The sequence below is a fragment of the Pantherophis guttatus genome, chromosome 1 (assembly GCF_059756535.1).
Source record: "Pantherophis guttatus breed Tessera chromosome 1, ASM5975653v1, whole genome shotgun sequence".
NCBI lineage: Eukaryota > Metazoa > Chordata > Lepidosauria > Squamata > Colubridae > Pantherophis > Pantherophis guttatus.
The window spans coordinates 213,554,712-213,579,406 of record NC_142063.1 but is presented as its reverse complement, the minus strand read 5'-3'; the positions used below and the strand labels follow the sequence as shown (position 1 = coordinate 213,579,406).

General features: G+C 39.7%; 2 protein-coding genes across 3 annotated transcripts in view; both read right to left on the bottom strand.

Moving 5' to 3' along the window:
• The window catches only part of ADAM17 (ADAM metallopeptidase domain 17), a 32,480-nt gene extending 29,911 nt beyond the window's left edge, over nt 1–2,569 (bottom strand). The window contains exons 1-2 of one of the 2 annotated variants that reach the window (XM_034432069.3): nt 2,163–2,569; nt 3–135 (exon numbers count right to left, since the gene is read on the bottom strand). In XM_034432069.3, the coding sequence (XP_034287960.2) occupies nt 3–135; nt 2,163–2,433 (404 nt within the window). In that variant the 5' untranslated portion in view covers nt 2,434–2,569. Of the gene's footprint in view, nt 1–2; nt 136–1,790; nt 2,122–2,162 lie in introns of those variants that run through there. The other variant, XM_087882408.1, reaches the window with a different exon arrangement.
• Nucleotides 2,570–8,434: 5,865 nt separating this feature from the next.
• Nucleotides 8,435–23,105, bottom strand: YWHAQ (tyrosine 3-monooxygenase/tryptophan 5-monooxygenase activation protein theta). Its single transcript, XM_034432073.3, has 6 exons — nt 22,438–23,105; nt 20,656–21,030; nt 10,944–11,067; nt 10,611–10,774; nt 9,930–10,025; nt 8,435–9,469 (listed from the first exon to the last, which is right to left on the bottom strand). The coding sequence occupies exons 2-6, from the start codon at nt 20,947–20,949 to the stop codon at nt 9,410–9,412; spliced, it is 738 nt and encodes a 245-aa protein (XP_034287964.1). The 5' UTR covers nt 20,950–21,030; nt 22,438–23,105; the 3' UTR covers nt 8,435–9,409.
• Between the last annotated feature and the right edge of the window lie 1,590 nt (nt 23,106–24,695).

Sequence of the window (24,695 nt, the reverse complement as noted above, 5' to 3'; positions counted from 1 at the left end):
ACCTATGCAATGCTGAAAAACTAACAAGCTTCTCTATATGGGATTCAGGTTGGAGATCTCTTCGTCTTAGTGAATGTTGTTGGATGCTGGACACTGAAAGAATATCATAGTCTGAAAGAACAGACTCCAATCTCCCTGGGGGAAAAAAGAAAGTGAAGGATAGAGTGAAGTATTGGCCTATAACCAAATGGAACAAGATGCACTGTTAAAAAGGAGTATCCAAGTATATATTTCACTGAAGCTGCACGATGTAAGTCATATGCCTCAGTCTCACTAATTTGGACTTTTGTGATTTAGTTTAGAAAACTGTACCATGTTCGTCACTCATGCCCCTGAAAATATTTAGTTTTTGTTATGTGGAATATTGTTCCCTTTTAATGTCTCACAAGAAAGTGCCAATATGAAATGTATATACCCGTAATTATATCCTCTCAAGAACTCTTTGGAAATGACATGGAGCATGAATAAATTGTTATACTGGAAAACTATAACAGAATCAGGAACTGAAACTCAAAACTCCACACCCCATTCCAGAGATATTTCTTAAGAGTTACAACTACTTGTTTCTTGTACCAGAAAAAATAGTACACATTTAAGATCTTTAAAAAGATCTTTTATGAGCATCCGTAGCTATTTTGTGCCTATCCATACAATACTGTTCAATAATACCTCAGGTGAAAACTCTTAATTTATATGTGTGATTCTTATACTGTAAAGGGAGCCCTAAGCTCCCTATAATAAAGATATATCTCACCTGCCATAAGGATAGTTTTTACAACTTTTCAACATTTAGCTGTGCATGAAATCACCTATAGCTTTGTTTACAGTATTAATCTCAGCATTGGAACAATACAGGTAGTCCTTGACTTACAATTCATTTAGTGTCCATTCAAAGTTACAATGGCACTGAAAAAAGTGACTTATGACCATTTTTCACACTTATGACTGTTAGAGCATCTCCATGGTCATGTGATCAAAATTGAGACATTTGGTAAATGATGTATTTAGAGCAGTTGCAATGTCCAGGAGGTCATGTGATTAACCTTCTGACAAGCAAAGTCAATGGGGAAGCCAGATTCACTCAACAACTCAAGGTTGACTCAGCCTTCCATCCTTCCGAGGTAGGTAAAATGAGAACCCGGATTGTGGGGGCAATAAGCTGACTTTGTATAAAAAAGAACACCACGAAAGCCCTACTAAGCAGGTATATACAAAAGTATGAAGGCTATTGCTTAAAGCATTGTAAGCCGCCCTGAGTCTCTGGAGAAGGGCAGCATATAAATCGAACTAATAAATAAATAAATAAATAACTGAGTTATTAACTTAACAACTGCAGTGATTCACCTAACAATTGTGGCAAGAAAGGTCATAAAACGGGGCAAAACTCACTTAACAAATTTCTCACTTAGCAACATAAATCTTGGGCTCAATTGCAATCATAAGTCAAGGACTAACTGTATTTCTACCCAATTCTGTACCCCACTTCTATTTATAAGGTCGTAACATGGGGCAAAACTCACTCAACAAACGTCTCACTTCACAATATCTTAGGTTCGATTGTGGCCGTAAATCGAGGACTATCTGTATGTGGAACTGGTGTATTTTGTAAGCAGAGCAATTCCAGCACTCATAATCCTCCCACCCATAAAGGAGAAGAGGACTTCCTCCTTTATTTTTACATACTCCCTTCAACCGGTTTACAACTATGAGCAGCCCCCTCCCTGGCCAACGAGTCCCCCACCCCACCCCCGCTTCAAAAGTTCCCCCAAAATTGTCTCTTCCCAGGCAACCTCCGCGGCTGATCCCAGACGTCCCTCCCGTTAAGACTCGCAAAACGACCGCCACTGCAGGGGTGCGCCCGGCCTTTTCCCGGATGGAGAAAACAGCTCAGCTTCTTTCCAGAAAGTCTCCGCGACGGCCAACGCTTTGCTCCCCCAACCCCACCCAACCGCCTCCCCTTACACTGCACCAGCCCCAGATGAAGGCTTCGAGCCGGGAGGAAACCTCCCGGAGACCCCGGTCGGATCCAGCCGAGGATTCGTCCCGGTTTTGCGCAACGAAAAGAGCCCGTCTGGCCAAGACCGCTCGGGTTTCCGTCGGGGGTGGGGTGGGCAGCGAAGCAAGCTCTCCCCCGCCCTCCGCCTCTTTTTCCAAGCACTCACCGAATCGCGACTCCCGATGCCCGCCCCGGGGTCGCTGGGCTGAAACCCCGAGCGCTACTGGCAGCAGCACCAAAGCGAGAAGCAGCGGCCGACCGGAGCGGCACTGAGGCGGCATGGTCCCCGGGCGGCGCCGCCAGAACTCCTTCTCCTCCTTCCTTCCTTCCTTCGCGCTCACATCAGCCGACCGTCCAACCTTCCTCCTCCGGCCCCAGGGCGGCTCTCTCTCGCTCTCTCCCACACACGGAAGACTAGCCGGCCTCCCGCGGAGCATGATGGGCCGGCAGAGCGGGCGCCATCTTGTTCCGCTCGGGAAAGGGAGGAGCGTCTCCCGGCGACGCCAAAGGGGAAAAAAAAAAAAAAAAGCGGCTCCCTTTTGGTTTCGGTCCTGCTTGTTAAGCAGCCTCTCAGAGTTGGAAGGGACCTTGGAGGTCATCTAGTCCAACCCACGCAGGAGACCTATACGAGGGATTCGAACCGCCGACCTTTCTGATCGACAAGCTCAGGGTCGTAGCCATTGAGCCGCGAGAGTTAGCTCTGGTCTCTGGGGAATAAAAAATAAATGCTTTTTTTTTTAAAAAAACCTTTCTGCTGGGGCTTAATTCAGCGTTTGGCAGGCGAAGGTTTCCTAGATGTCTGTTAGCTCGGTGGCAGCAGCCCGCCCAGCTTGACTAAGGCGGGCAAGTTAAGTTGGCCATCCCTGACTATTACAGGTAGTCTCAAAACCCTCAAAACCATGTTGTTCCGCCAGGCTGGGCTATCAATGTAAAGATTTTAATTGGTTTTAAATGGGATTTTAAATTTGGGGTTTTATAAATTGGGCCTATTATTTAATAATTTTAATTATTTTTAAATTTTGTCTGTCTTTGTGTTTTTAATTAGGCTGTACACCGCCCTGAGTCCTTCGGGAGAAGAAATAAAATTAATTTAAAAAAAATAAAATTAATTAAAAAAAAATAAAAAATAGTCCTCGACTTACGACAATTCAGCCCAAAATTGAGACATTTGTTGAGTTTCCCCCCATTTTATGACCTTTATTGCCACAGTTATTAAGTGTATCACTGCAGTTGATGAGTTAGTAACCCAGTTGTTAAATGAATCTGGCTTCCCCATTGACTTGGCTTGTCAGAAGGTCAGAAAAGGGAGATCGCATGACCCTGGGAAACAGCAACGGTCATAAATATGAACCAGTTGCCAAGCGTCTTGAGTTTTGATCACCCGATCATGGGGATGCTGCAAAGGCCGTAACTGGAAAACAGTCATAAGTCACGGTTTTACAGGGCCACTGTTACTTTGGACAGTCACTAAAGGAATTGTTTTAAGTCGAAGACTACCCATACAAGGACTATCTGGAGTGGTAAGAGTTGCAGACTATAGACCGGAAGGGCTACAAACCTGAAGAAGAATTAAAAAGAAAGAAAAGCTTCATGGAGGTGTCTCTAATGAAGTTACATGGAATGGAGCTTATTTGGAAGGAGACTTTGTTTTCCATTTGGGGCTACTGAAAAAGGACTCCACTAGGGAGCTGTCTCTTAGCTTGTCCCCTAGCTGTAAAAGACAAGTCCTTGGTCAGAGTGTTGAAACTGTCAGGGGGATTCTTACCCTGAGATCTGGATGGCTGTTCTGACCTAGGCTTCCTGATACAATAAAAGCACACAATGAGTCCCCAAAACCCTCTTTTTATTTCCACGGCTGTGAATTCTGCTGTTTCAGATCCTGTTCATTTCCCAATCTGTTCATTCACAGAGGAGTCCCAAATAATTGTAAAGAGTCCGACAGAAATCTGCCACAGTTCTTCGGGATAATGGTGAAAACCAGGGGCGAAATCCAATTTTTTTTATTACCGGTTCTGTGGGCGTGGCTTGGTGGGCGTGGCAGGGGAAGGATACTGCAAAATCTGCATTCCCACCCCACTCCAGGGGAAGGATACTGCAAAATCCCCATTCTCTCCCCACTCCTGAGGCCAGCCAGAGGTAGCATTTGCTGGTTCTCCAAATTACTCAAAATTTCCGCTACCGGTTCTCCAGAACCTGTCAGAACCTGCTGGATTTCACCCCTGTGATAAACACCCACCTTTATCCAAGACCTAATTGGCAATTAACTTTGCAAAGCCACATGGAACACAGAGTGAACACAGAGCTGCAGTCTTGAAACCAGCCAGCACGAACAAGTTGCTTCCTGCAAAGGGCTCATGTGCCTTTGCTCATCCTTTATGTCTTATGGGAGGGACCAATAATCTCCAAGCCCTACTCCAGAGTTGACCCTTTTGTTTTAACTGTTCTTGTTTCTGGCAGCTCTGTGCATGTGTGCACTGGAAACAGGCTCCCCTGTTCCTCTGCCTCGCTGATGTCTGATTTGAGGCTCTGACGTCTGCACATAACTCCCAGATGGCCCTGGCCCCATCTCTGCCTCCAATGCAGAGCCCTCGTCTGAGCCTTCCCCAGACTCCAGGACTGGCCCATGTTCCTCCCCAGCCTCTTCACTGTCCGACTGCTGCCAGCTCCGCAGGCCGCCGACGGACCACAATGGCAGCCTGGCCCTCGCTAAAGCATTTCCTCAGAAATTGAAAGCTCTGCATTCATTGGCACTGATGTGTGTTTTTCAGTCCTGAAATTGTCCCAAAGATGCTTTTTCAAGAAGCAACTGGACTTTCTGGTTTTTCTTTGAAGACGTTTTGCTTCTCATCCAAGAAGCTTCTTCAGCTGAAGCAAAACGTCTTCAAAGAAAAACCAGAAAGTCCAGATGCCTCTTGAAAAAGTACTTTTGGGACAACCATGACCTGGATGACTGAGAATCTCCATAGATGTCCTGAAATTGTGTCCTTATTCTGCCTTCTATTACTATATAATGGATTTATTGGAGAACAGGTTTTGAAATCCTATGAGGGTTCCCTTTCCCATCAATTATCACTCTGTTTGGCTTTAGGATTAAAAATATTAAAGGATTTTTCTTCTTCTCAAATTCTGGAGTAAGATTCAGCAATGGAGGACTGGTTGGAAAGGAACCTGAATAAGGGGTCTTTGGTGGTCTCTGAGCTTGCTTGTTTTCTTGCAGATGTTTCATTACCCAAACTAGGTAACATCCTCAGCGCTAGTTAGCAGGGCTGTTTGCTGTCAGTTTATATTCTGGTGACTTGCCTGTCAGTGTTGGTGGGGGTGGTCAGAGAGATCCTTTGGTTGGGCTATTTTATTAGTGGCTGTTTGGCAATTTCTTGATTTGGGGTATTGTTTACTTGATTTGTTGGTCTGAAGTTAACCTTGAAGTTAATCTGTGCTGATCTGGGTGCTGATTCTGGTGGAGAGGGGTCGAGTCTTTTTGTTCCCTTTTGGCCTGGTTGATTGTCTTTTATATAGATGTTAATGTCTATGTGTTTATTGACAGCTAATTCGTCAGTGCCAAGCTTCTAGAAATTCCCTGGCATTTTTGGACTTGGCCTGGTCTAGAATTATCACATTTTCCCAATTGAAACTTTGGATAAATATGTCTATATGTTGTGAAATTAAAGAATGTTCATCATGTCTTCTGACTGCTAGTTGTTCATGGATGTATTCTGCAGGTCTTCTACCTGTTTGTCCTACATGGTGGTAGTTGCAGTTCTTACATTCTATCTTATAGATGATTCCTGTTTTTTTCTTCTGGGGTTGCTGGGTCTTTTGATTTGCTTAGGATGTTTTGAAGGGCTATAGTTGGCTTGTGTGCTCCGCTGATTTCATGTGCTTGTAGTAGTCTGTTGATGGTTTCTGGCCCTCCTCCCCAAAGACTCTCTTCTTCTAGTTTGACATAACCACATATTTTGGGGGATTGTAATCGTGAGATATCCTTAATATCTTCAGATTTATATACCAAAAGCCTTCCATCTTCTGTGTTGTTGAGAAATCTTCATAAGGGCTAGAATAGAAAAATAGTATCACAAATATTTTTTTTATGTCTGCTCAAAAATAAGCTACACTAAGTTCAACAGAATGTCTTTTAAGTAAATGCAGTGGAGTAATAAGTAGAGTAACTCATCAAAAATTGTTTGGTTTCTGAGATACTCTTGATGTATGGCAGGAAGTTAAATAAAAGTTGCAATCATTGATGTATAGCATTCAAAATCTAATTACAAAGGAGTTACAAGGAAGCAAAAAAAGCAGGCCTAAAGGTTCAAGTCACTATCAGTATTGTATTTTAGGAAACAGGTTCGAGTACTATACAGTCCCTATTCTGTACCAGAATACTGAATTATCAGCATATAGGAAATAGCAATCATGAAGCAGATATGAAACGTCTAACCTGGGCTAGCATTTTGCAAAAGAAATCTGTTGTACTAGGAATTTTTGGTGTAAATTAATTTAATGGAGAGCAGAGGTTAGAAAAAAATAATATTGACTTCAAATTATTTAATATGTCAGAATAATCTGGCCTGGAATAATGTGGCATTTTAAGGACTGCAGTACAGCTAGTCCTTGACTTACAACTGTTCCTTTAGTGACTACTCAGTTATAAACAGCACTGAAAAAAGTGACTTACAATCATTTTTCACACTTACCACCACTGCAGTATCTCTATGGTCATACAGTTAAATTCAGATGCTTGACAACTGGTTCTTATTTACGATGGCTATAGTATTCAGGTCATGTGATCACCTTTTACAAGCTTCTGACAAGCAGTCAATAGGGAAGCCAGATTCACTTAACATCCGTGTTACTGATTTAACAACTGCAGTGTTTCACTTAACAAATGTGGCAAGAAAGGTTGTAAAACGAGGCAAAACTCACTTAACAAATCTCTGAGTTAGCGACATAAATTTTGGGCTCAATTGTAGTCTCATAAGTTGAGAACTACCACTATTTCTACCCAATTATGTACCCTTCTATTTATAAAGGTAACTAAATAGATCTATTTCTAATTTGTAAATCTAAGTTTGAATCGTATTTCACTACCAATAACATTTGTCCCTTAAATATGACCCATCATTTTGCTACACCTAATCCAATGTTCAGTGACATACTCCCCAGTGAAAGTGGCCTTTTTAATTTGGAGAAAAAGGGAGATACGAGTATTCAACTTTAAAGAGATAGAAAATCTTATATGAGACAGGCTACATACTGTCAGTATTAGTGACAGTAGGATTCCTCAACATACTTTTCGCTAGCACCTACAACTGTAATTTCATAATTGAAATCCTCATTCTCTCCATCATTCTCATTTCTCTTTTTCCCATTTCTCTCATGCGTGTGTGCATGCACAAGTGGGGATACCCTCGTGATGCCACCGGCAGCGGCACTGATTAAAAAGCATCCTCCTGGTGGCTTTAAATCTTGCAAGGGGCGCCCAGAGGACGCTTTTCAATCAATGCTGCTGGGGGTACCACTCAGCTGGAGGAGTAAAGATCAGGGCAGCGGGAAAAGGGATCTGGCCTCGCCGAACCTCGCATGCCCACCCCGGGGATCAGGCTCGGAGAAAGCCTCACCAAAAACACTCACCCGTCAGCTGGTCAACCTGCCCGCTCAGTGCACCTTCGCTGCGCTTTGGACGAGCCTGGCCACTCCCTTGGGAATATCCCTGCTTGTGTACGCCCTCCCGGCCCCACAACAGCCGACTAGGGGGTTGTGTGAGAAGGGTCTTCAGGGAGGCCGCCACCGCGGCTCGTGCTCGCTCCTCAGCTGCAGGCCTATCTCCCTTTCCATCGTACCCTCCTCCCGGATCCCATTCCCACCCTGCCAGCCCTCGTGTTAGCGAGTTTGGCATTGGCCACAGCCATATTGGTTGGCATGCCTTTTCCGTGGCAGCACCTGCCTTATGGAACACTCTACACCATTGAAGTTAGGCCAGGCCTCTATCCTCCAGACTTCTATAAAGCTTTGAAGGCCTGGTTTTTCTTTCCCCAAGTGCTAAGGTACTATTAGGTGACTGTACAGCATAAGCTTCACTTGGTGCCATTTTTTTTTGTTTTTGTTTTTAATGTCTTGGTTTTAGTTTTAATGTGGTTTTGCATGTTCTTTCAACTTTTGGTTGGGAGCCATTCAGAACGGATTATAAAATGAATGGCTATAAAAATGTTTGAAATAAATAAAGGGAAAACGGATACAACAAATATTCCCAAGAACATTCTCAAAATATTGAGATTAACAAAAATTGAGATCATTGAACTTAGGGGCTGTTGAATTATTTTGTCCCCAGAGTTTATGAAAAGGATTCAGTATAGATAATTTGTCTTTACTTTCAATTCAGCAGTCCAGCTTATTAACAGTTGTATTTTTAGAGAAGCTGCATGCAAATGTTACAAAGCAACATTTTATGGTTTATAAAATGTAATTTTATTTAATGTTATTTTGTTACATAGGGCATTAACATTTTCACAAGGCTTTTTTGGGACTACAATCAATGATTAGCAACACACAATAGTGGTCCATCTACCTACAGAACAAATCACTGGACGAACTTGACACCTTCATACATGTGCACAAATCTGCATGGAAAAGTTTTATACTTGGACATGTGACCACTTTCCCCATTCCAGTGTTAAGAAATGACATGCAATCTAGTCTGCCAAAAAGGCACTCCCTGTTTTCTGGCAGTAACATGCTGCTTCTAAGACATAATCAAGTGAATACCAGAACTACAAAGGCAGGAGTGTGATATTTTATTGGGAGGGGATAGCAATTGGACAGCAGCAACTGAAGAGTAAGAAGAGTCCCTGTATTTAAACACTCAATAGCTCCTGCTGTACACATATGTAGGAAGCCACACTACTATGCTTTCTATGTAGCCCAATACTCCCATATCCTACAGAAAGGAATTAACAATAGCATGTAAAAATCAAACCAAGTAACCCCTGAATAATAAGGGAATTATAATAAGGGAATGTGAAGAATTGTACTGCACAAAACTCTTTAGTTGCATTACTCAAACATTTGTGTCTTTTCTGTAATACCAAAACAATTGCTTGAAGGACCTGGTTCAGATTTCTTTAAAAAAATACCAAATAACTTTAGTCTGCTACTTAAGTGTTTGGAAATTATTTATGTTTATATGAAATTTAAGCCAGTATTAATACTTTTCTACAGCAGTAACCGCACACCAGGAAGGCCAAGACAAACACAAATCAAGGAATGGATTTTTCCCAAAGCTGCAGTGTGAAAAGACTATAAATTGATTTCCATACATATGGATGGGTTCTCTTTGCTATAGGAAATCCAAGTGGAGCTATAAGGAATGAGACGTGTAAAAAGATTTCTTGAGAAGGAGAATGACACTCCAGGTGCAGCTTAATTTTCTGCACCTTCCGCAGCATCACATTCTTCGCCTGCGCTGTCTGATGTCCATAACTAGAAAGAAGAACAACCAGACTAAAGTTCAGCACCTTCAGTTTAAATATACACTCATTCTGCCTTTCAGTCCTGAATAGCTGCTGGAACAACCTGACTCCTTCCTTCCCCCCTCCCCACATATATTGAAATCTTCTAAATGGCAAATAAGTAATGACAAAGGTAACTAGCTTTTTAAATGATGAATTCATACTCCTTTAAATAGCTTTACCTACATCATGTGAAACTGTTAACATTACTTGTATAATTTATGTCTTATATGCATTTCTATTTACGTTTAGCCAAGGGAAATAGTCGTAGAAAGACAACATCAAGAATGTATGTCTACTCTTATTCCTATAACAAACAGCCCTGGCTTGCAACTATTATTCCTAAAGGTATTTGCCAAAGATTCACAATTAAGAGTTGCAAACTTAGACTTTAAACAGTTATTCTAAGAAAATTAAAAGGCATATCTTACTGTGAGGTTGTCTCTAAGCAACTGCATGATGAGTGTGCTATCTTTGTATGAGTCTTCATTCAGTGTATCAAGTTCAGCAATGGCTTCATCAAAAGCCTATAAGAGACACAAAGACCAGTCTTAACTCATTTCAGGAAGGTCTCCCCAAAGTAAACATTTAGTTAGAAAGCTTAATCAGCTTTCTTCATAAGTGTATCTTATTTCTTTAATAAAAACTGCTCGGAATTATATTTAGGAACTAATAATTATTAATACAAAATCTATTTGGTGAAGCTTTCAAGCAAAAAAAGGGGGATACTTAGCCACAATGTTTTCATCTGGTGAACAAGATTTATCATACATACTTTAGATAACAAGGCAAAAGAGAGCAATCAGTCCTAAACACTGTTCCCTCCAATTAAGTTTCACTGGGATCAATAAAGGCAAAGATGCAACCTTATATAGTGGCAACTGCATCCTGAAATCACTAAGTGAAAAACTTTGAAGAACAATTAAGTGCCCTTTTGTACACTTCACTGTTAATGGGTGTCTCATGTTTTAGCACGTAACAGCAAATCATGGGAGAATATACATCACTGTAGACTATATTTTACAAAAACACTATGTTCTCTACATGCAATTCTCATTTAAGAAAATAAGCAGATGGGGACTACAAATGCACACATACAAAAAACAACTTACTGTCTTGGCCAATGTGCAGGCCAATTCTGGATTGTTGAGGATCTCATAATAAAACACGGAAAAGTTAAGCGCTAGCCCCAAACGAATTGGATGTGTAGGTTGCATCTCTTTCTTGCTGATGTCAAATGCTTCTTGATAAGCTGCCTGTGAATTTTCTATTGTTTCTGTGAAGAAAAAGGAAAAATAAGTGAAAGCCTAAAAGCCTAAAAATTAGCTAGGACTACTATTATCCACAGAAGTAGGACATATACATAATGCCTCTGCCTTTTATAATGGCTTCATACACATTTGTTCTAACTGAAAACTAGAGATTTAAATGAACACAGTACTCACGTTTCCTGTCGTCTCCACTTGCAACTTCTGCAAGATAACGGAAATAGTCTCCTTTCATCTTCAGATAAAAGACCTTGCTTTCTGGATTAGTTGCATTAGCTATTAAGTATTTGTCCAGCAGTTCCTATCACAATAAAAATGAACATAAAAGTGACCATTTGGTTATGTATCACCTTGCTTGGATTCAGATAAAATTTTAACACCATAAAAGGGTACCACATTCAATTACATGATCACATTAAAAACATTTAAACTACTGTACTATGTTGTAACTGGGTACAGTTGCACTTTGGGTAAGAAAATGCCTTTAATAAAAGGAATGTTCTAGGGTTACTGTGCTAGTTGTGCAATACACAATATCTAGGCCAAGCTTTCCAGCCTGGCGTGTGGTGAGAGAGTGAAAGGGGATGGTTTTATGTGAGGGGCAGGCGTGCATGCGCGCGTACAGTTTCATTTGTGCGAGCAATGGGCATGCGGCCCAGTTGCAAATAGACCACAGTCCGCTAGTAGGCCGTGGCCCACTATTGCCTATTGTATCTAGGCAACACCTATACAAATTATTAACAAGAAATTGAGGACACATATCCATTAACTTTTATTATCTGGCACTTTAAAGTGAAGGAAAAGCACATAAATATAAAATAAATAAACACAAAATAAACGCACTATGTATTAATTATATAGCTGTCCCTCTTATAACAAATTCTGGACAGGTTCCAATCAATAAAAAACAGCATAATACTTATACCTATTAAAACCATAAACATTAAAAACTTGGCAGTTAGGCTTCCAATATCTTCATTAAATCCTCTCATCCACCTCACCCGATTCCAGTTTTTGGCGAAAAAGCAAGGTCTTTTAAGTATTTTTCAGAAGGCTAGGAGGGTATTTAACTCATCATACATTTATTTAATTGAAAATTTGCCCCATATTTCATTCAATGTTTCAAGGCAACCTGCATAGCTCTCCCTGCTATTTTCCCTCAGAACACTTTGAGACAGGAACCTAGATTTTCCAATTCCTAATCAAATGCCTTAATTACTATACCATTCTAGAGGTTATAAATTTAATCATTATAAATATTAATACAACTGATCTGAAATATTCATGGGCCAGGAATCCTATTCGCCTGCTCACCCAGGATGATTAAAAAAAAAAAAAAAAAAAAAAGCTATCAAGCAGTGAATCAGTACCTTTGGTTCAGTTGAGATGTTGGCCCTTCCCGTTTTCCTTCCTCAATCCTCTTTTGTTGTTTTTGTTCACTCAACCCTCTTTTTCTGTCTTATTCTTTCAGCACTGTGTAATATATACATTACTTTGCTTTCTAATTTAATTAATAAGTGTCTCCCCTGTGTTCACAATATAAAAATAAGCGTTTCTGAAGAATATGGCTAGAGGGATGATTCTAAAGGTGGGTGGAACAGAGTTATTTTCCCAAAATTTCTCTCAGCATTGTTTTTTCTCCCTCCCTCTCTAAATGGCCAGAGAAGGATAGATCAGACTGAAGTATCTACTTCTGGGTAGGAAGAGAACATAGCTGACTTAATTTACAAGGGGATGTATAGGTAAAAGACAAGAATGGTAACAACAGGTGAATCTAAATGCCAGGGATTTGAACATGAAAACTAACACAAGGTGGGCTTCCTTAAAATCAATACAAGGTATAAATAAGCTAAAAATGAAATCCTGAAATAAAATAAATAGGTACGGATAGTTCTCCACTTACAACAGTTCATTTAGTGACTGTTCAAAGTTACAATGGCATTGAAAAATGTGACATATGACCTTTTTCATGCTTGGGAATTGGTCCGTATTTGTGACCACAGCTGTGTCCCAGGGTCATGTGATCACCTTTTGCGACTTTCTTTTAAAAAAAAGTTCCAGGGAAGCCAGATTTACTTATCAACCATATTGCTAACTTATCAACTCCAGTCATTCACTTAACTGTGGCAAGAAAAGTCGTAAAATGGGGGCAAATTCAATTTAAATGAAAATTTGGGCTCAATTGTGGTCATAAGTCAAGAACTATCTGTAATGGTGGCATGACTTGTATTCTTAGCCAATCTATTCTGAAAACTCATCTTCATGTTTACAAAGGAGTCATCAAAAAACTAATATTAATTTTAAAAAGCATTATCTTTTGATAATTACCCTTTATATATTTATGTCTAGAGTTTGATGTTAAATGAAAATTTTGTATCTTAAATGAAAATTTTGTGTCAACTGAAGCAGATTGCCCAATAAAAAAACTATTTTGCAACAAAGATTCTTGAATGGCAATAGGTGGTTCTTTGTAATGGTTTGCAAAGTCATTTGAACATTATATTAATATCATTCTGTACATGTTTATATGCTGTTCTAATCTGTAAAACTATCCAAGCCTGAAAAACAATAGATTGTGTGTGATCACTTGTATTTCTGTAGTGTGGCAAGCTGTAGAATCCCTTCCCAACTGAATATGCAAAAGGAATAAAGATACATAATGCCTACAGTTTTGTTTGTTTGTTTGTTTTTTGCTGGTAAAATGAAACTTCTATCAGAATTTCTATCTTCACTTTTCTAATTTTGACTTAAATCATTCTCTTTAATAGTGTAGAAGCACCATGCTGCTCAATGCAAAAGCTATGTGCAGATCTTTCCAGGCAAGAAAATACAGAAGAGTAGCCAGTTTATTTTGCAATGTTCCAGAAGATCTTTTAACTTTCCATTTTATGTAATGATTTCTCTCAACAATCAGTGATTACTTTCAACATTTCTATAGTTTCATACATTTGGTTTAAATGTCTTAAATTTAGCTATCTGAGAAGCCTTATACCCAGGATGGCAAACCTATGGCACACTTGCCAGAGGTGGCACGCAGAGCCTTCTCTTTGGGCACACGTGCAGTCGGCCCAGCTCAGCCAGCTGGTTGTTGGGTTTCCGAGGTGTGCATGTGTGCCAGCAAACTGGTTGTCGGGTTTCCGAGGCACCAGTGGGTTTTGATCTGGCCGGTGCGTATGCACATGTTGGAAACCAAGCAACCAGCCCGCTGGTGTGCATGCGCGCCTCGGAAACCCAACAACCAGCTGACTAGCGCACATGCCAGCTGGTCAACAGGTTTCTGACATGTGCGCCGCCCAACTGGTCATCAGGTTTCCAGCACTGTGATGCGCACGCTTTCCAGTTTGGGCACTCTGTGCCAAAAAGGTTTGCCATCACTGCCTTACACCATTCTCTTCATTGAATTCTTTTGAACTGAAAATTCATACAACTCTGATATACAATGAAGCATTTCTGCCAACATTGTGCATTCTGAAACACTATGTTCAACTATGAAATGCTCTATTGAGATATCAAAATGTCTATTTGTGGGCCTCTCTTGAGCCTTACATATATTTAAGCACCATCTCCCATTTTCCTTTTAGTATCTCTATAACAGTAATTCATACAGCTGTAGCAGCAACTTATTCCCAGTAACCTGATATCTGAAACACTCTTGTAATCTGTCTACATGCTCCATTTTTTTAATGAAAAAATAAACAGTTATAGAACTAGAAATATCCTCTTTTATTATTTACAATATAAAGTCTGAAAACACCAATTGTCTTATCTCAATAACACTGCAGGTTTGATCTGTCACCATTAGGAATTAAATCTCTTGGACTATGACTTGTCATCAAGTCTTTTAGGTAAGTAAAATACTTACATTGAAGGGAAAAAAAAGTGAAATCTATCCTTCTCAAGTCATGCTCAGGAGCTAGTGATATAATCTCTAAGTATCAAATTTCATTACACCATTATGAAATATGGGAAATCGCAACCATTTTGTAAATTCATGAACAGTATGCGGTTGTCTTCATACTGATGAACATTTATTTTTTTATATAAGTTTCTATGTTGTTAAATTTTTGGTATTTGCTTACTATATGTACTAAAAACAGCTTCTATCCAAGGGCTGTCAGAGTCCTAAACACAATATAGCACCACAAAAAGATTAATATGCCGAATTTCACTGGTGCCAGTGTAGTGTGTAATATGTATATACCATGATATACACCAGAATAATATACATGTTGCACAGACTATGACGTACATATGGAAACGTATGACTAGGTTTTTTTTCATAACTACTTGTATAAGGATTATTCTTTATATTATTCATGTTGACTTGTATTCTTGTATGGACTGCACCAGTAGAGGCTAAACCAATTTCGTCGTATACATGATGTACAATGACAACAAAGGCTTTGAACTTTAACTATGCCACAAATTGTAATTCTATATACCTACTATAAACCAGATTATTAGCATCATCCTTTGTTAATTGCTTAAAATTATACCCAAGATCTCAATAATCTTCATCAGAAAACTCTCAGACAGATGAATCAGATTAAACAAACAATACGTACTCTAACAATCCAATTGTACAGTTTACTTTCTAATTTACTCCTTTGAAATAAAGAATATGCAGCAAGACTTCCTTCCAGGTAAACAAGTTCAGGGAGACATTGCTACAATATTTGGACGGCTGTGTATCTTCATCTAGAGCAAACTATTTGGCATTCAAATTTTGTACTAACCAACACTGTATCATGTACCATTTACACCATTTAATATTTTATTTTATTTTATTAATCAAGGGAGAACAAGGAACCTTGAAATGCTTATATAGCCCCTTCTAACTTCGAACAGCTACATAATTGAACCCTAAATTTCAAAGGGCACAGATCACACATTGTCATTTTTAAATTTTTTTACAAATAAAACATATTTGTAAGGCCAGGCTCCCCATAAGATAGTCTCACTGATACATTCCAAGAAAGCAAGAAATGGAGATTCAATTAATTCATACCATTATCTTGCAGAATCTTTAATGCATACTAATTTATTTCAAGTTGAAGCCTGAAATATTATTGCTAAGACAAATCACTCATCAAATTAGAGCTAATGCCACTACTTTAAATGTCATACATAAATGTCCATACACAATGCTCTACATTATTTTTAACTTTATGTATACATTTAAGTAATGTAAGCTTATGGGCAGATAATGCAAAGAGGAAACATACAGATTAGTTACAAATCATGCAATGACCAAATTAGTCCAATTATAAATTCTGATATTGGTAATACTTTGGGGGGATCTAACCATGTTAGCACAGTGTTTCTGAATCTAAAAAGCAATTTTGATGCTTTTAGCAAAAAAAACAAAAAAACAAATAAATACAAAAAACAAAAACACTTCCCATACTCAAATCTAATTTTCACAATTAGGTTCATGTGGGAAATACCACTGGATAATCAAAGTTGTTTCTATTGGATAGGGAAACATTTTTGCCTTCCAATACTTCATACAAATGTTAATAAAAGAATGTCTACCCCTCCACTCAAGGGATTAAGTACTCAATGATTCAGCAACAACAACAATCTTTTTATGATACTTGTTTTGTCTATTCTTATTGTTTTGTTTGGGGATAATAGGTACATTGGCTGCTCAGAATTCATAATAAAATGAAGACACATATAATTCTGGGAAATGGAAACAATTTCAAAAATGCCTATTAAGAAAAAAAAACACATTGGCCTCCATGGCTCAAATCTTATAGAGCAGACAGGCAATTTAGTGCTTCCAGATGCTTTGAACATCAACTCCCATGAGACCCAGTTAGCGTATTCAAAAACAGAGAAGATTTGAGATAAAAGTATATTCATTACAACAAAATGTCTTGCTACCATTATTCAGCTTAACCCTTTAGAGATCTATCCAAGGTTATATATCACTTACATACACAAAAAGTAGCAGAGACAATCTAAATGTACTAGTCAGGAAAGAGAACATTGTTTTTCTTCCAGAATTTCTCCATGTATTCCCCAGAATGCACCCCATGATGCAACTCTGAGCATCAGGATTGGTTCATGCAATTCAAGTACATTACCCAGAATAGGAAAAAAATTAATAGTGTTCTGGATGGGTACAAGGGTGATCTAAATATAACTCGCCAGGGCATAATATACTATAGAAACTTTGTTTCTATTTGCTTCTATCTATTATGTCTTGTCTGTTACGTGTATCCTATCAAAATCTGGGATATAGTCCCAGAGTGCCTCCAAACATTAGCCTATGAATTGTAAATTTGAATGTACAGAAAAAGGAATAAAATACATAGGAAATAATAGTCTGTATTCAACTTAATTTCAATTAAATTGAATTTAGTTTTTTATCTAGCCTCATCAACTCTTGAATTTCAGTGCCTTGGACATTATACAAAGGCCAAAGTAAGTTTCAGTTTATAAAATACATGGTACTGCTATATTTCAAGTTCCAGGATTTTGTGAAGTTATTTTTTTTTAAAAAACTGAACTGGTTAAGTTTATTTACCAGGTTGGGGACAAACTGGAAATGTGTTCATTATTCTGCAAGCAGCAGAAATAATAACTATCCCTCAGATGTCAGATGTAGATTGAAATTACATTTATCTGAAACAATGCTGGACAAAGATAGTATTATATGATTTATTTCTTAACTCCTGAAAATCGTCACTGAAAGCTCAGAATACAAGAAATAATATGAAAGACTGTGAGGAAGGTAGATAAGCAAATACTGTCCTGCACTCCTACCTCCCAGAAAAGCTTCAAAAGATTTGATTGTTCTATAAATCATCTGCAAAGCTTGCTGTGAAATATTCCTTCTGGTCAGTCTGGATCTTATCAAATGTTTAAACCCAAACATCTATGTTTTAGCATTCTTTTGCAATACAAAATTTGAGCAAATGTCTAGCAGTACTAACACAGGAATCTATGCTTCAAAAATTCAACTCATATGTCCTACTACTGTATTTTATATTAAGTAACTAGGCTGTTTCAACCAAAATTCATTATGATATCAAAGAACAAAGCATTCATGTGTATTGTATCTCAAAACTAAATATTTATTGGAGCTGATCATGTTAAGCAGTTATCCATAATGGTTTATAAGCTATTCTTTCTTTTTTGGAATAGTTTTACAAATTAAATTTGTGGACAAATTTATAGACAAATTCCTTGTGTGTCCATTTCCTCTTGACCAATAAAGAATTCAATTCTACTCTATTCTATTTCATTCCATCCCATCACTGTAAGATTAATTAATTTTGTTTAAATACATGAACATTTAAGACAGATCATATTGAACTGAATTATATTATTTGATATGTTCTACAAACCTGGACAATCCTATATGACTTGTACAAAATGTATTGCTAACTATAATTGTAATCTGTCATTAGGCAAAGGTAGACTAAGTACATTAGTGTGAATGACTTCTTTTCTAACGCTTAGACTTCCTGAGCAGTTTATAGAAATCCAGCTAAGTGGTACTTAGCTGATCCTGGCTGATTTAACACGATAAGTAGAATCAACTGGATAGGATTTGAATGGAAGACCACCAAGAAATTTCAGGATTGTAGACTATATACTGGGAATTTTAAAAGTATCCTAGAAGAAAACAGTGGCAAAACATTTGAGTCAGACTGTTATATTCCTAAAAATGACCTAATGATTAAAAATGTCAGATAACTACCTCTTAAGCTAGTTATTTCAAGCTGAAAAAAAATTAGAAACATGCTTGTATTAAAGAAGTTAATGGCACATAACAGAGATGACTAAGGATTGGCTAGGATTCAGAAAGCTTCAAAGATACACCCAGGAGCATAAACTTTGCCTGTAAATTTTTCATTTTCTTTCTAAAGCAGATTAAATACCATAATCAAACTATTTTTAAAATAAACTTATTTCTGAAATGTTTTCCTAAATGGTATGAAATGCTGTTTTGGGGGAAAAGTCATTTTGGGGCATGTGTCAAGAGCATGCATTTTTGTTGCTGCCACAAAATTACATGTGCATTACAAACAATATACCGTATTTTTCGGAGTATACCTTTTCTCCCCCTAAAAGTGGATGAAAATTTAGGTGTCTTATAGACTGAATATGGGTGTTTTTGGCCTCCTGAACCCTCCATGTGCTGTGTTTTCACCCTCCCCAATCGCTAGAAGCCCTCTGCAGTGCTGCGCACGGCCCATTTTCATCAAAAACAGGCTCATTTTTGCCAAAAATGGGCCCGCTTTTGGACTTCCAAGCCCTCAGTGCATTGCATTTTCGCTCTCCCAGGTCCCCAGAAGCACTCTGCAGGTCAAAAAGGGGCATGTTTTCACCAAAAATGTGCCCTTTTTGGCCTACAGAGTGCTTCTGGGGGCTGGGGAGGGCGAAAACGCAACACACGGAGGGCTTGGAAGCCCAAAAACAGGCTAGTTTTTGATGAAAACAGATCGTGTGGAGCACTGCAGAGTTCTTCTGGGGGCCTTGGAGGGCGAAAATGCAATGCGCAGAGGCCAAAAACTATTTGTTTTCCTCCTGTAAATTTAGGTGTGTCTTATAGTCTGGTGCGTTTTATAGTCCGAAAAATATGGTATGCTGAACAGGATCACAAAAACATTTTTGCACATTTAAGGAGAAAAGCATTTGTGTTGACTGACTGAATTCTATCAATCAGACCACCAAGTGGAAATTAAATACATTTAATTTCCATTGTATTTAATTAGAAATTAAATACATTTCAATAAAACAAAAATGTATAGAAATTACCTTAACTGAAAACATATTCAACTAGAAATTTCAATAAAATGCAAGGTATTTTCCATCTGAAGCACCAAACATATAGGTTAGCCCCTATGTTTTTTAAACAAAGAATAATTCCCAAGAACCCTTTGACATTATCATTGAAAACTAGTGGTACAATTTTTTTTATCATATTGAGGTAGGAACATAATTAAAAGGTAGCACAAACACAATAGATTTAATAGAATTTCAAGAACAAATCACACCCAAATTATGGGAAGTTTAGGTAAAGCTGTTTGTCTCTCAAAAATATTCAGATTGCCCAGGCTTAACCAAAGCACTTACTACTTTATGTGTGTGTGTGCCTCCAAGTCAGTCTCTGCTCCTGTTAATTGTCCTGACAGGTCCATGTAATCTTCTTGGCATTATTTTTGGAAGTGGTTTGCCATTACCACATTACCAGTGACTAGCCCAAAGTCACCCAGCTGGCTTCCATGCCTAAGACTAGACTACAACAAAATATTCTTATTTTTAACCTGGCGCTTTAATCCACTACACCAAATTGGCTCTAGTTAATTGCCATACAAGCAGGTTAAAACTTATACACTATTTAAATATTTTAAAGTGATTTACCTGATTCATCTCTATTACAATTTATCAAAGTGCTTAGTTAGTCACAAATACAGTAGCTACAGAACATCAATTCTCAAGCTTTGGCCAGCTTGAGAAAGTATACATCTTTTCTTTCATCACTTGCTACTACACTTAGCATTAAAGTTTCCATATTCACTCAATTCTAGATATAAGAAATGTTATCTGCAATAATAAAACAGCTGGTTCATTTTCAAATTTATCAAAAGAAAACCATTTCTTTATTTATTTACCTATTAGCAGGCTCTTAATTGTGAATAGGATTACTTAAGTATAATTTAATCAATGTTTTTCCTACAGTAACTTTTCAGAATCTAAAGACTCCTCAGTGAAAACCTAGTTTTGGTCATCAAATTCTTAGATTTATGCTACAATTTTTATTAGTATCTCAAGAGAAATGCAATTCATTCTTCCACTAGACATCAGCCTCTAATCTAATTAAAATTTTATCACATAAAATTTGAAACCAAAATGACCATAGCCAACTCACCAAAACAGTAGTACAGATGGACTTAAGCTCAGATTCTACTTTCTCTCGATAATCCTTGACAAGTTGCATTTTCTTATCATTGCCATCCGTTTTCTGTTCAATGCTGGAGATCACCCGCCAAGCAGAGCGCCGCCCCCCAACAACATTCTTATAGGCTACAGAGAGAAGGTTGCGTTCTTCATTGGATAATTCAGCACCTTGCTCTGTCACTGCCTTCATGCAGGTTGCCATATCATCATAGCGCTCTGCCTGCTCAGCCAGCTTGGCTTTCTGGATCATCTCCGTCTTTTCCATATTAGACTGCAGTGGTCTGAGCGGTAAGGCAACTGATTTAGGACGAAAGATGAACTGTATCGAAGTACAGTTGCTCAAAACCTGAAACACCAAAGAAACACTCTTAAGTCTGTGGATTTTTTTTCTAGGACAAAAGACCTAATGTTAAGTACAATATCCAACATGGATTTAGGAAGTCAGACCAATAGAAAAGGCAATGGGTTTAATGAGACTAAGTAAGAAATAAACCATGTAAGTTTCCAACTTGCAAACCACCCAATCTAGCAAGAAAAAAATGCCTTTTGTCTACCAGAAAATAGCAGAGACAAAAGCAAAAAAAAAAAAAAAAAAAAAAAACCTAAAAAATAACTTGATTGCTTGCTCCTCCTATTCCAAAGATGAGGGCTATGTGAACGAGACACCAGAAATGGTGGTCAGAAATAAAAAGACTCCTTAGTTTGAACACCAAGTGACATAATATTCAACCACCTGGAAATTCTTTCCCACAAGGTTTCTTCTTCCCTTCCCCCCGCCCCCACTCGAAAAAAGAAGCCTTTGAAGTGTCATTTTATGGGGAAACATCCAGAGAGAAACCCGAATAAGCGCGATTAGGAATCTTGCCACAGAACCTGCCAGAGAGAGCAGCAGGATCGGCCGGAAGATGATCTAAGAGGAATGGAGGAGGAACGGGGCGGTTGGTGCTCTAGAGCCCAGGAGAGATTACGGAACCGCTCACAGACTGGCACCTTCCAGAAGATCTTTCGAGACTACCATACACATCCACCACCCCTCCCGCCGCCCAGCGGTAGGTGCTGCCCGCGAAGTGAAGCAGCCATAAAGCTAAAAGAGTCCCGGAGGGCGCCAGCTTGGCGCAGGCCGGGTCGCGGAATAGCCCGGAGACGAACCGGGGCGGCGGGGGGGGGTAGGGGTGGGAGACGGAAGCGAAAGGCACACAAAAGGTTCCTTGCCCGGCCCCGGAGGCTCAACGGAGAGGCCCGTAGAAAGCCTGCGACGGAAACCGTAGGACCGTAAGGCAGGCAGAGGGGGGAAAAAAACGTGGTGGGAAGGAAGGGAGGGAAGAAAAGGAATCCGCATCGGAACGTCCTTTTTCCCCCCGGCTCCTCCCTCGGAGGAGCCCCCAGGAAGGCAGCAGCTGAAGGGCCTTTGTCCCCGGAGAAGGGACCAAGCCCGAGACGGAGGCGGTGAGGCAAAAGGGCACCCACCGTCTAGTCCCCTCCCATCCCCCGGGCCCTGCCTTCCCTCTCCCGCCGCCCCACGGAAAACGCCGCGGCGGCTGCAGGGCCGGTGCGAAATGGCGGCGTCTCTCTCTCTCTCTCTCTCTCCCCCCGCGACTGCTTGGCCTCCCCTCCCCGGCAGGGGACTCCCAGTCCCGCGCCGCCTCCACAAAATGGACGACGCGGCAGAGATTCGCGAAGCAGGAAAGACGCCCGAGGCGAGGACGTCCCCGCTCTTTCCCGGGCCGAGACCCCCCCCCCACTTCGCTCTCACCGGGCTCCGCTGAGGCGCTAGGCCGGCCGGCTGGCGCCTGCTTGGGTCGGCTGCGCTCACTACGCTCCGGGACTGGGCTGGCGAGGCGGGGAAGGAGGAGGAAGAGAGGGAGAAGAAGAGAAAAAAGCAGCTCCGTTTTCAGCGAAAGAAGCAGCGTTGCTAAAGGGCGTTGGCACAAAGCGAGCCTCTTCACTGCTAGGCCCGCGCTCGTGCGGCTGCACCTATCAAGAAGCACTCTCGGGGCCCTGACTCCGCCTCCCACTTTCATACGGCCAATCCGGCTTCTGGGCGCCGCCGCGAAGGCGGACCGAATCAGGGCACAAGTTCGGTTGGTCTGTGGGCCGCCGCAGCTAAGGCACGGGGTTTCCTCCAATTAGATCCAGGGTGAGGTGACGTCATCGTCGCCATGGAAATGCTGCTACAGCCCCCCCTCTCCTCCTTTTTTGCCCCGCCCATCTTTTTTTCCCCTCACACGTTCCCTTTTCCAGCCCTTTGGAAGGGTGGGCCGGGTGAGGCACGAGACGGTGCGGAAGCGAGGCGAGCGGACTCGGTCTCGTGCCGCTGCGGTGTCTGCGACCCGACCGCTCCGCGTTTCTGTAGGGCGGGCGGACGCAGAGAGATCGGTTGGGGGTTTGGGGTGGATCGGCTCCTCCCAAGCGAGCCAAGAGAAAGGAATTCCGAGTTGCAGGCTTATATAGAGCGCTGCAGGGGAAAAGCGGCTAGCGCACTGATGATGACTGACGCAGGAAAGTTATCTCACTTTCACGCTTTGTACAGCAACTTTTTGCGATGGCTGGATTTTGGTCTATTGTTATGCCAACCGGGATGGATTCGATTGAAATCACGATTCAGGAAAACTCGGTTGAATAGTTACTTATTCGCCAGTCAATAACATTGTTTAATTATTTTTAGTAAAAGTGCACTGGGGTTATTTGATGCATCCTACTGGATGGGCATTTTCAGCACTCGGAACGCTGTAGAATTTCACTTTTACAGATGGGGGTATACAATATCGTTATTTAATCAGATTTTTTTCGGAATAATTTACATTTAAATTGAAATGATCAGCGTCAACTAATTAGACTTTTCCTTATGAAATCATTAACAATGGAACCAGCTGCAGTACACTTTTAGTGGATGTTTGGAGAATACCTTTCTTAAGATGTTCCAAAAGAACAAACATTAGAATTAATTTAGATTTAATTAGATTATTAAATCTAATTAATTAGATCAGTAGATTAGATGTGAATTTCCTATTTGCCAACAAACGGTAAAAATAAAGTATTTTAACAAAAAAACATGTCATTTTATTAGTTTATATATTTAAAAACAAGCAATTTCAGCCAAGTCAGCTGAGGAAACCTAAAATAAGGGAAGCTGGGGAATTCAATTTATATCTTTATTCAACTTCTTTAGTCAGTCTTCAAGGAAAGGTAAGTATTCCTGCTTTCCCAGTTTCTAGATTTCTCAGTTCTGAATGAACTTTTCTACTGTAGCAAAAGTAGCTCGTATACCGCTAATAAAAGTTGGAGTATTGTTAAAGCGATTTCTAAATCCAAATGTTTAATAGCATCTTCTCCCAATTTCACAATGTGACTTTCCTTAAAATACTGTACCTGCAAGAAATTCTTCAATGGGTCGCCCTTTGTCTAAAATACATTATAAATGGTATTATGGAGGGGGGATTGTTGGATGTTCATGTCACAGCTGACTTCTTTCAACTAGAGGTATTAAAGATTAATTCTGATACTAAGTATTATAAATATTAGCAATAAATCAAACTGAAGACAGTGCTTGTCCTTTCTTTTTTTTACTCTTGTCACTGCCTATTTGTCTTTTGGGTTATACTCAATTCTTTCCAAATTTCCCCAGATTCAGACATCAAGCAATTACTTTTCTACGCTTTTGGCTACAAAAACAGGCTTTAAAATAATTATAACTGTTTCATATTTCTCATTATTGGATGTGTTGTTGGTAAATTTATTTGATTGCACTTAATTTTTTCCAAGCAGCTGTTCCCGTATTGATTGTGAAAATTTTGCAATATTTCATACAGTAATCTGTCTTTAATCTGAAATATTAAATGTTTTACAAAGGATGCATTAAAGAAGTAATGAAAATTATGCTACAGTTTTTCTGTTTTGTTTTGTTTTTTACCTACTGAGAAAAACTGCATAGAATAGCATGCATTCTTTTGACAGTTTCTTATCATTTTTACTGCTGTTCTTGTAAATATTTATCAATGTGGACATTTCTTA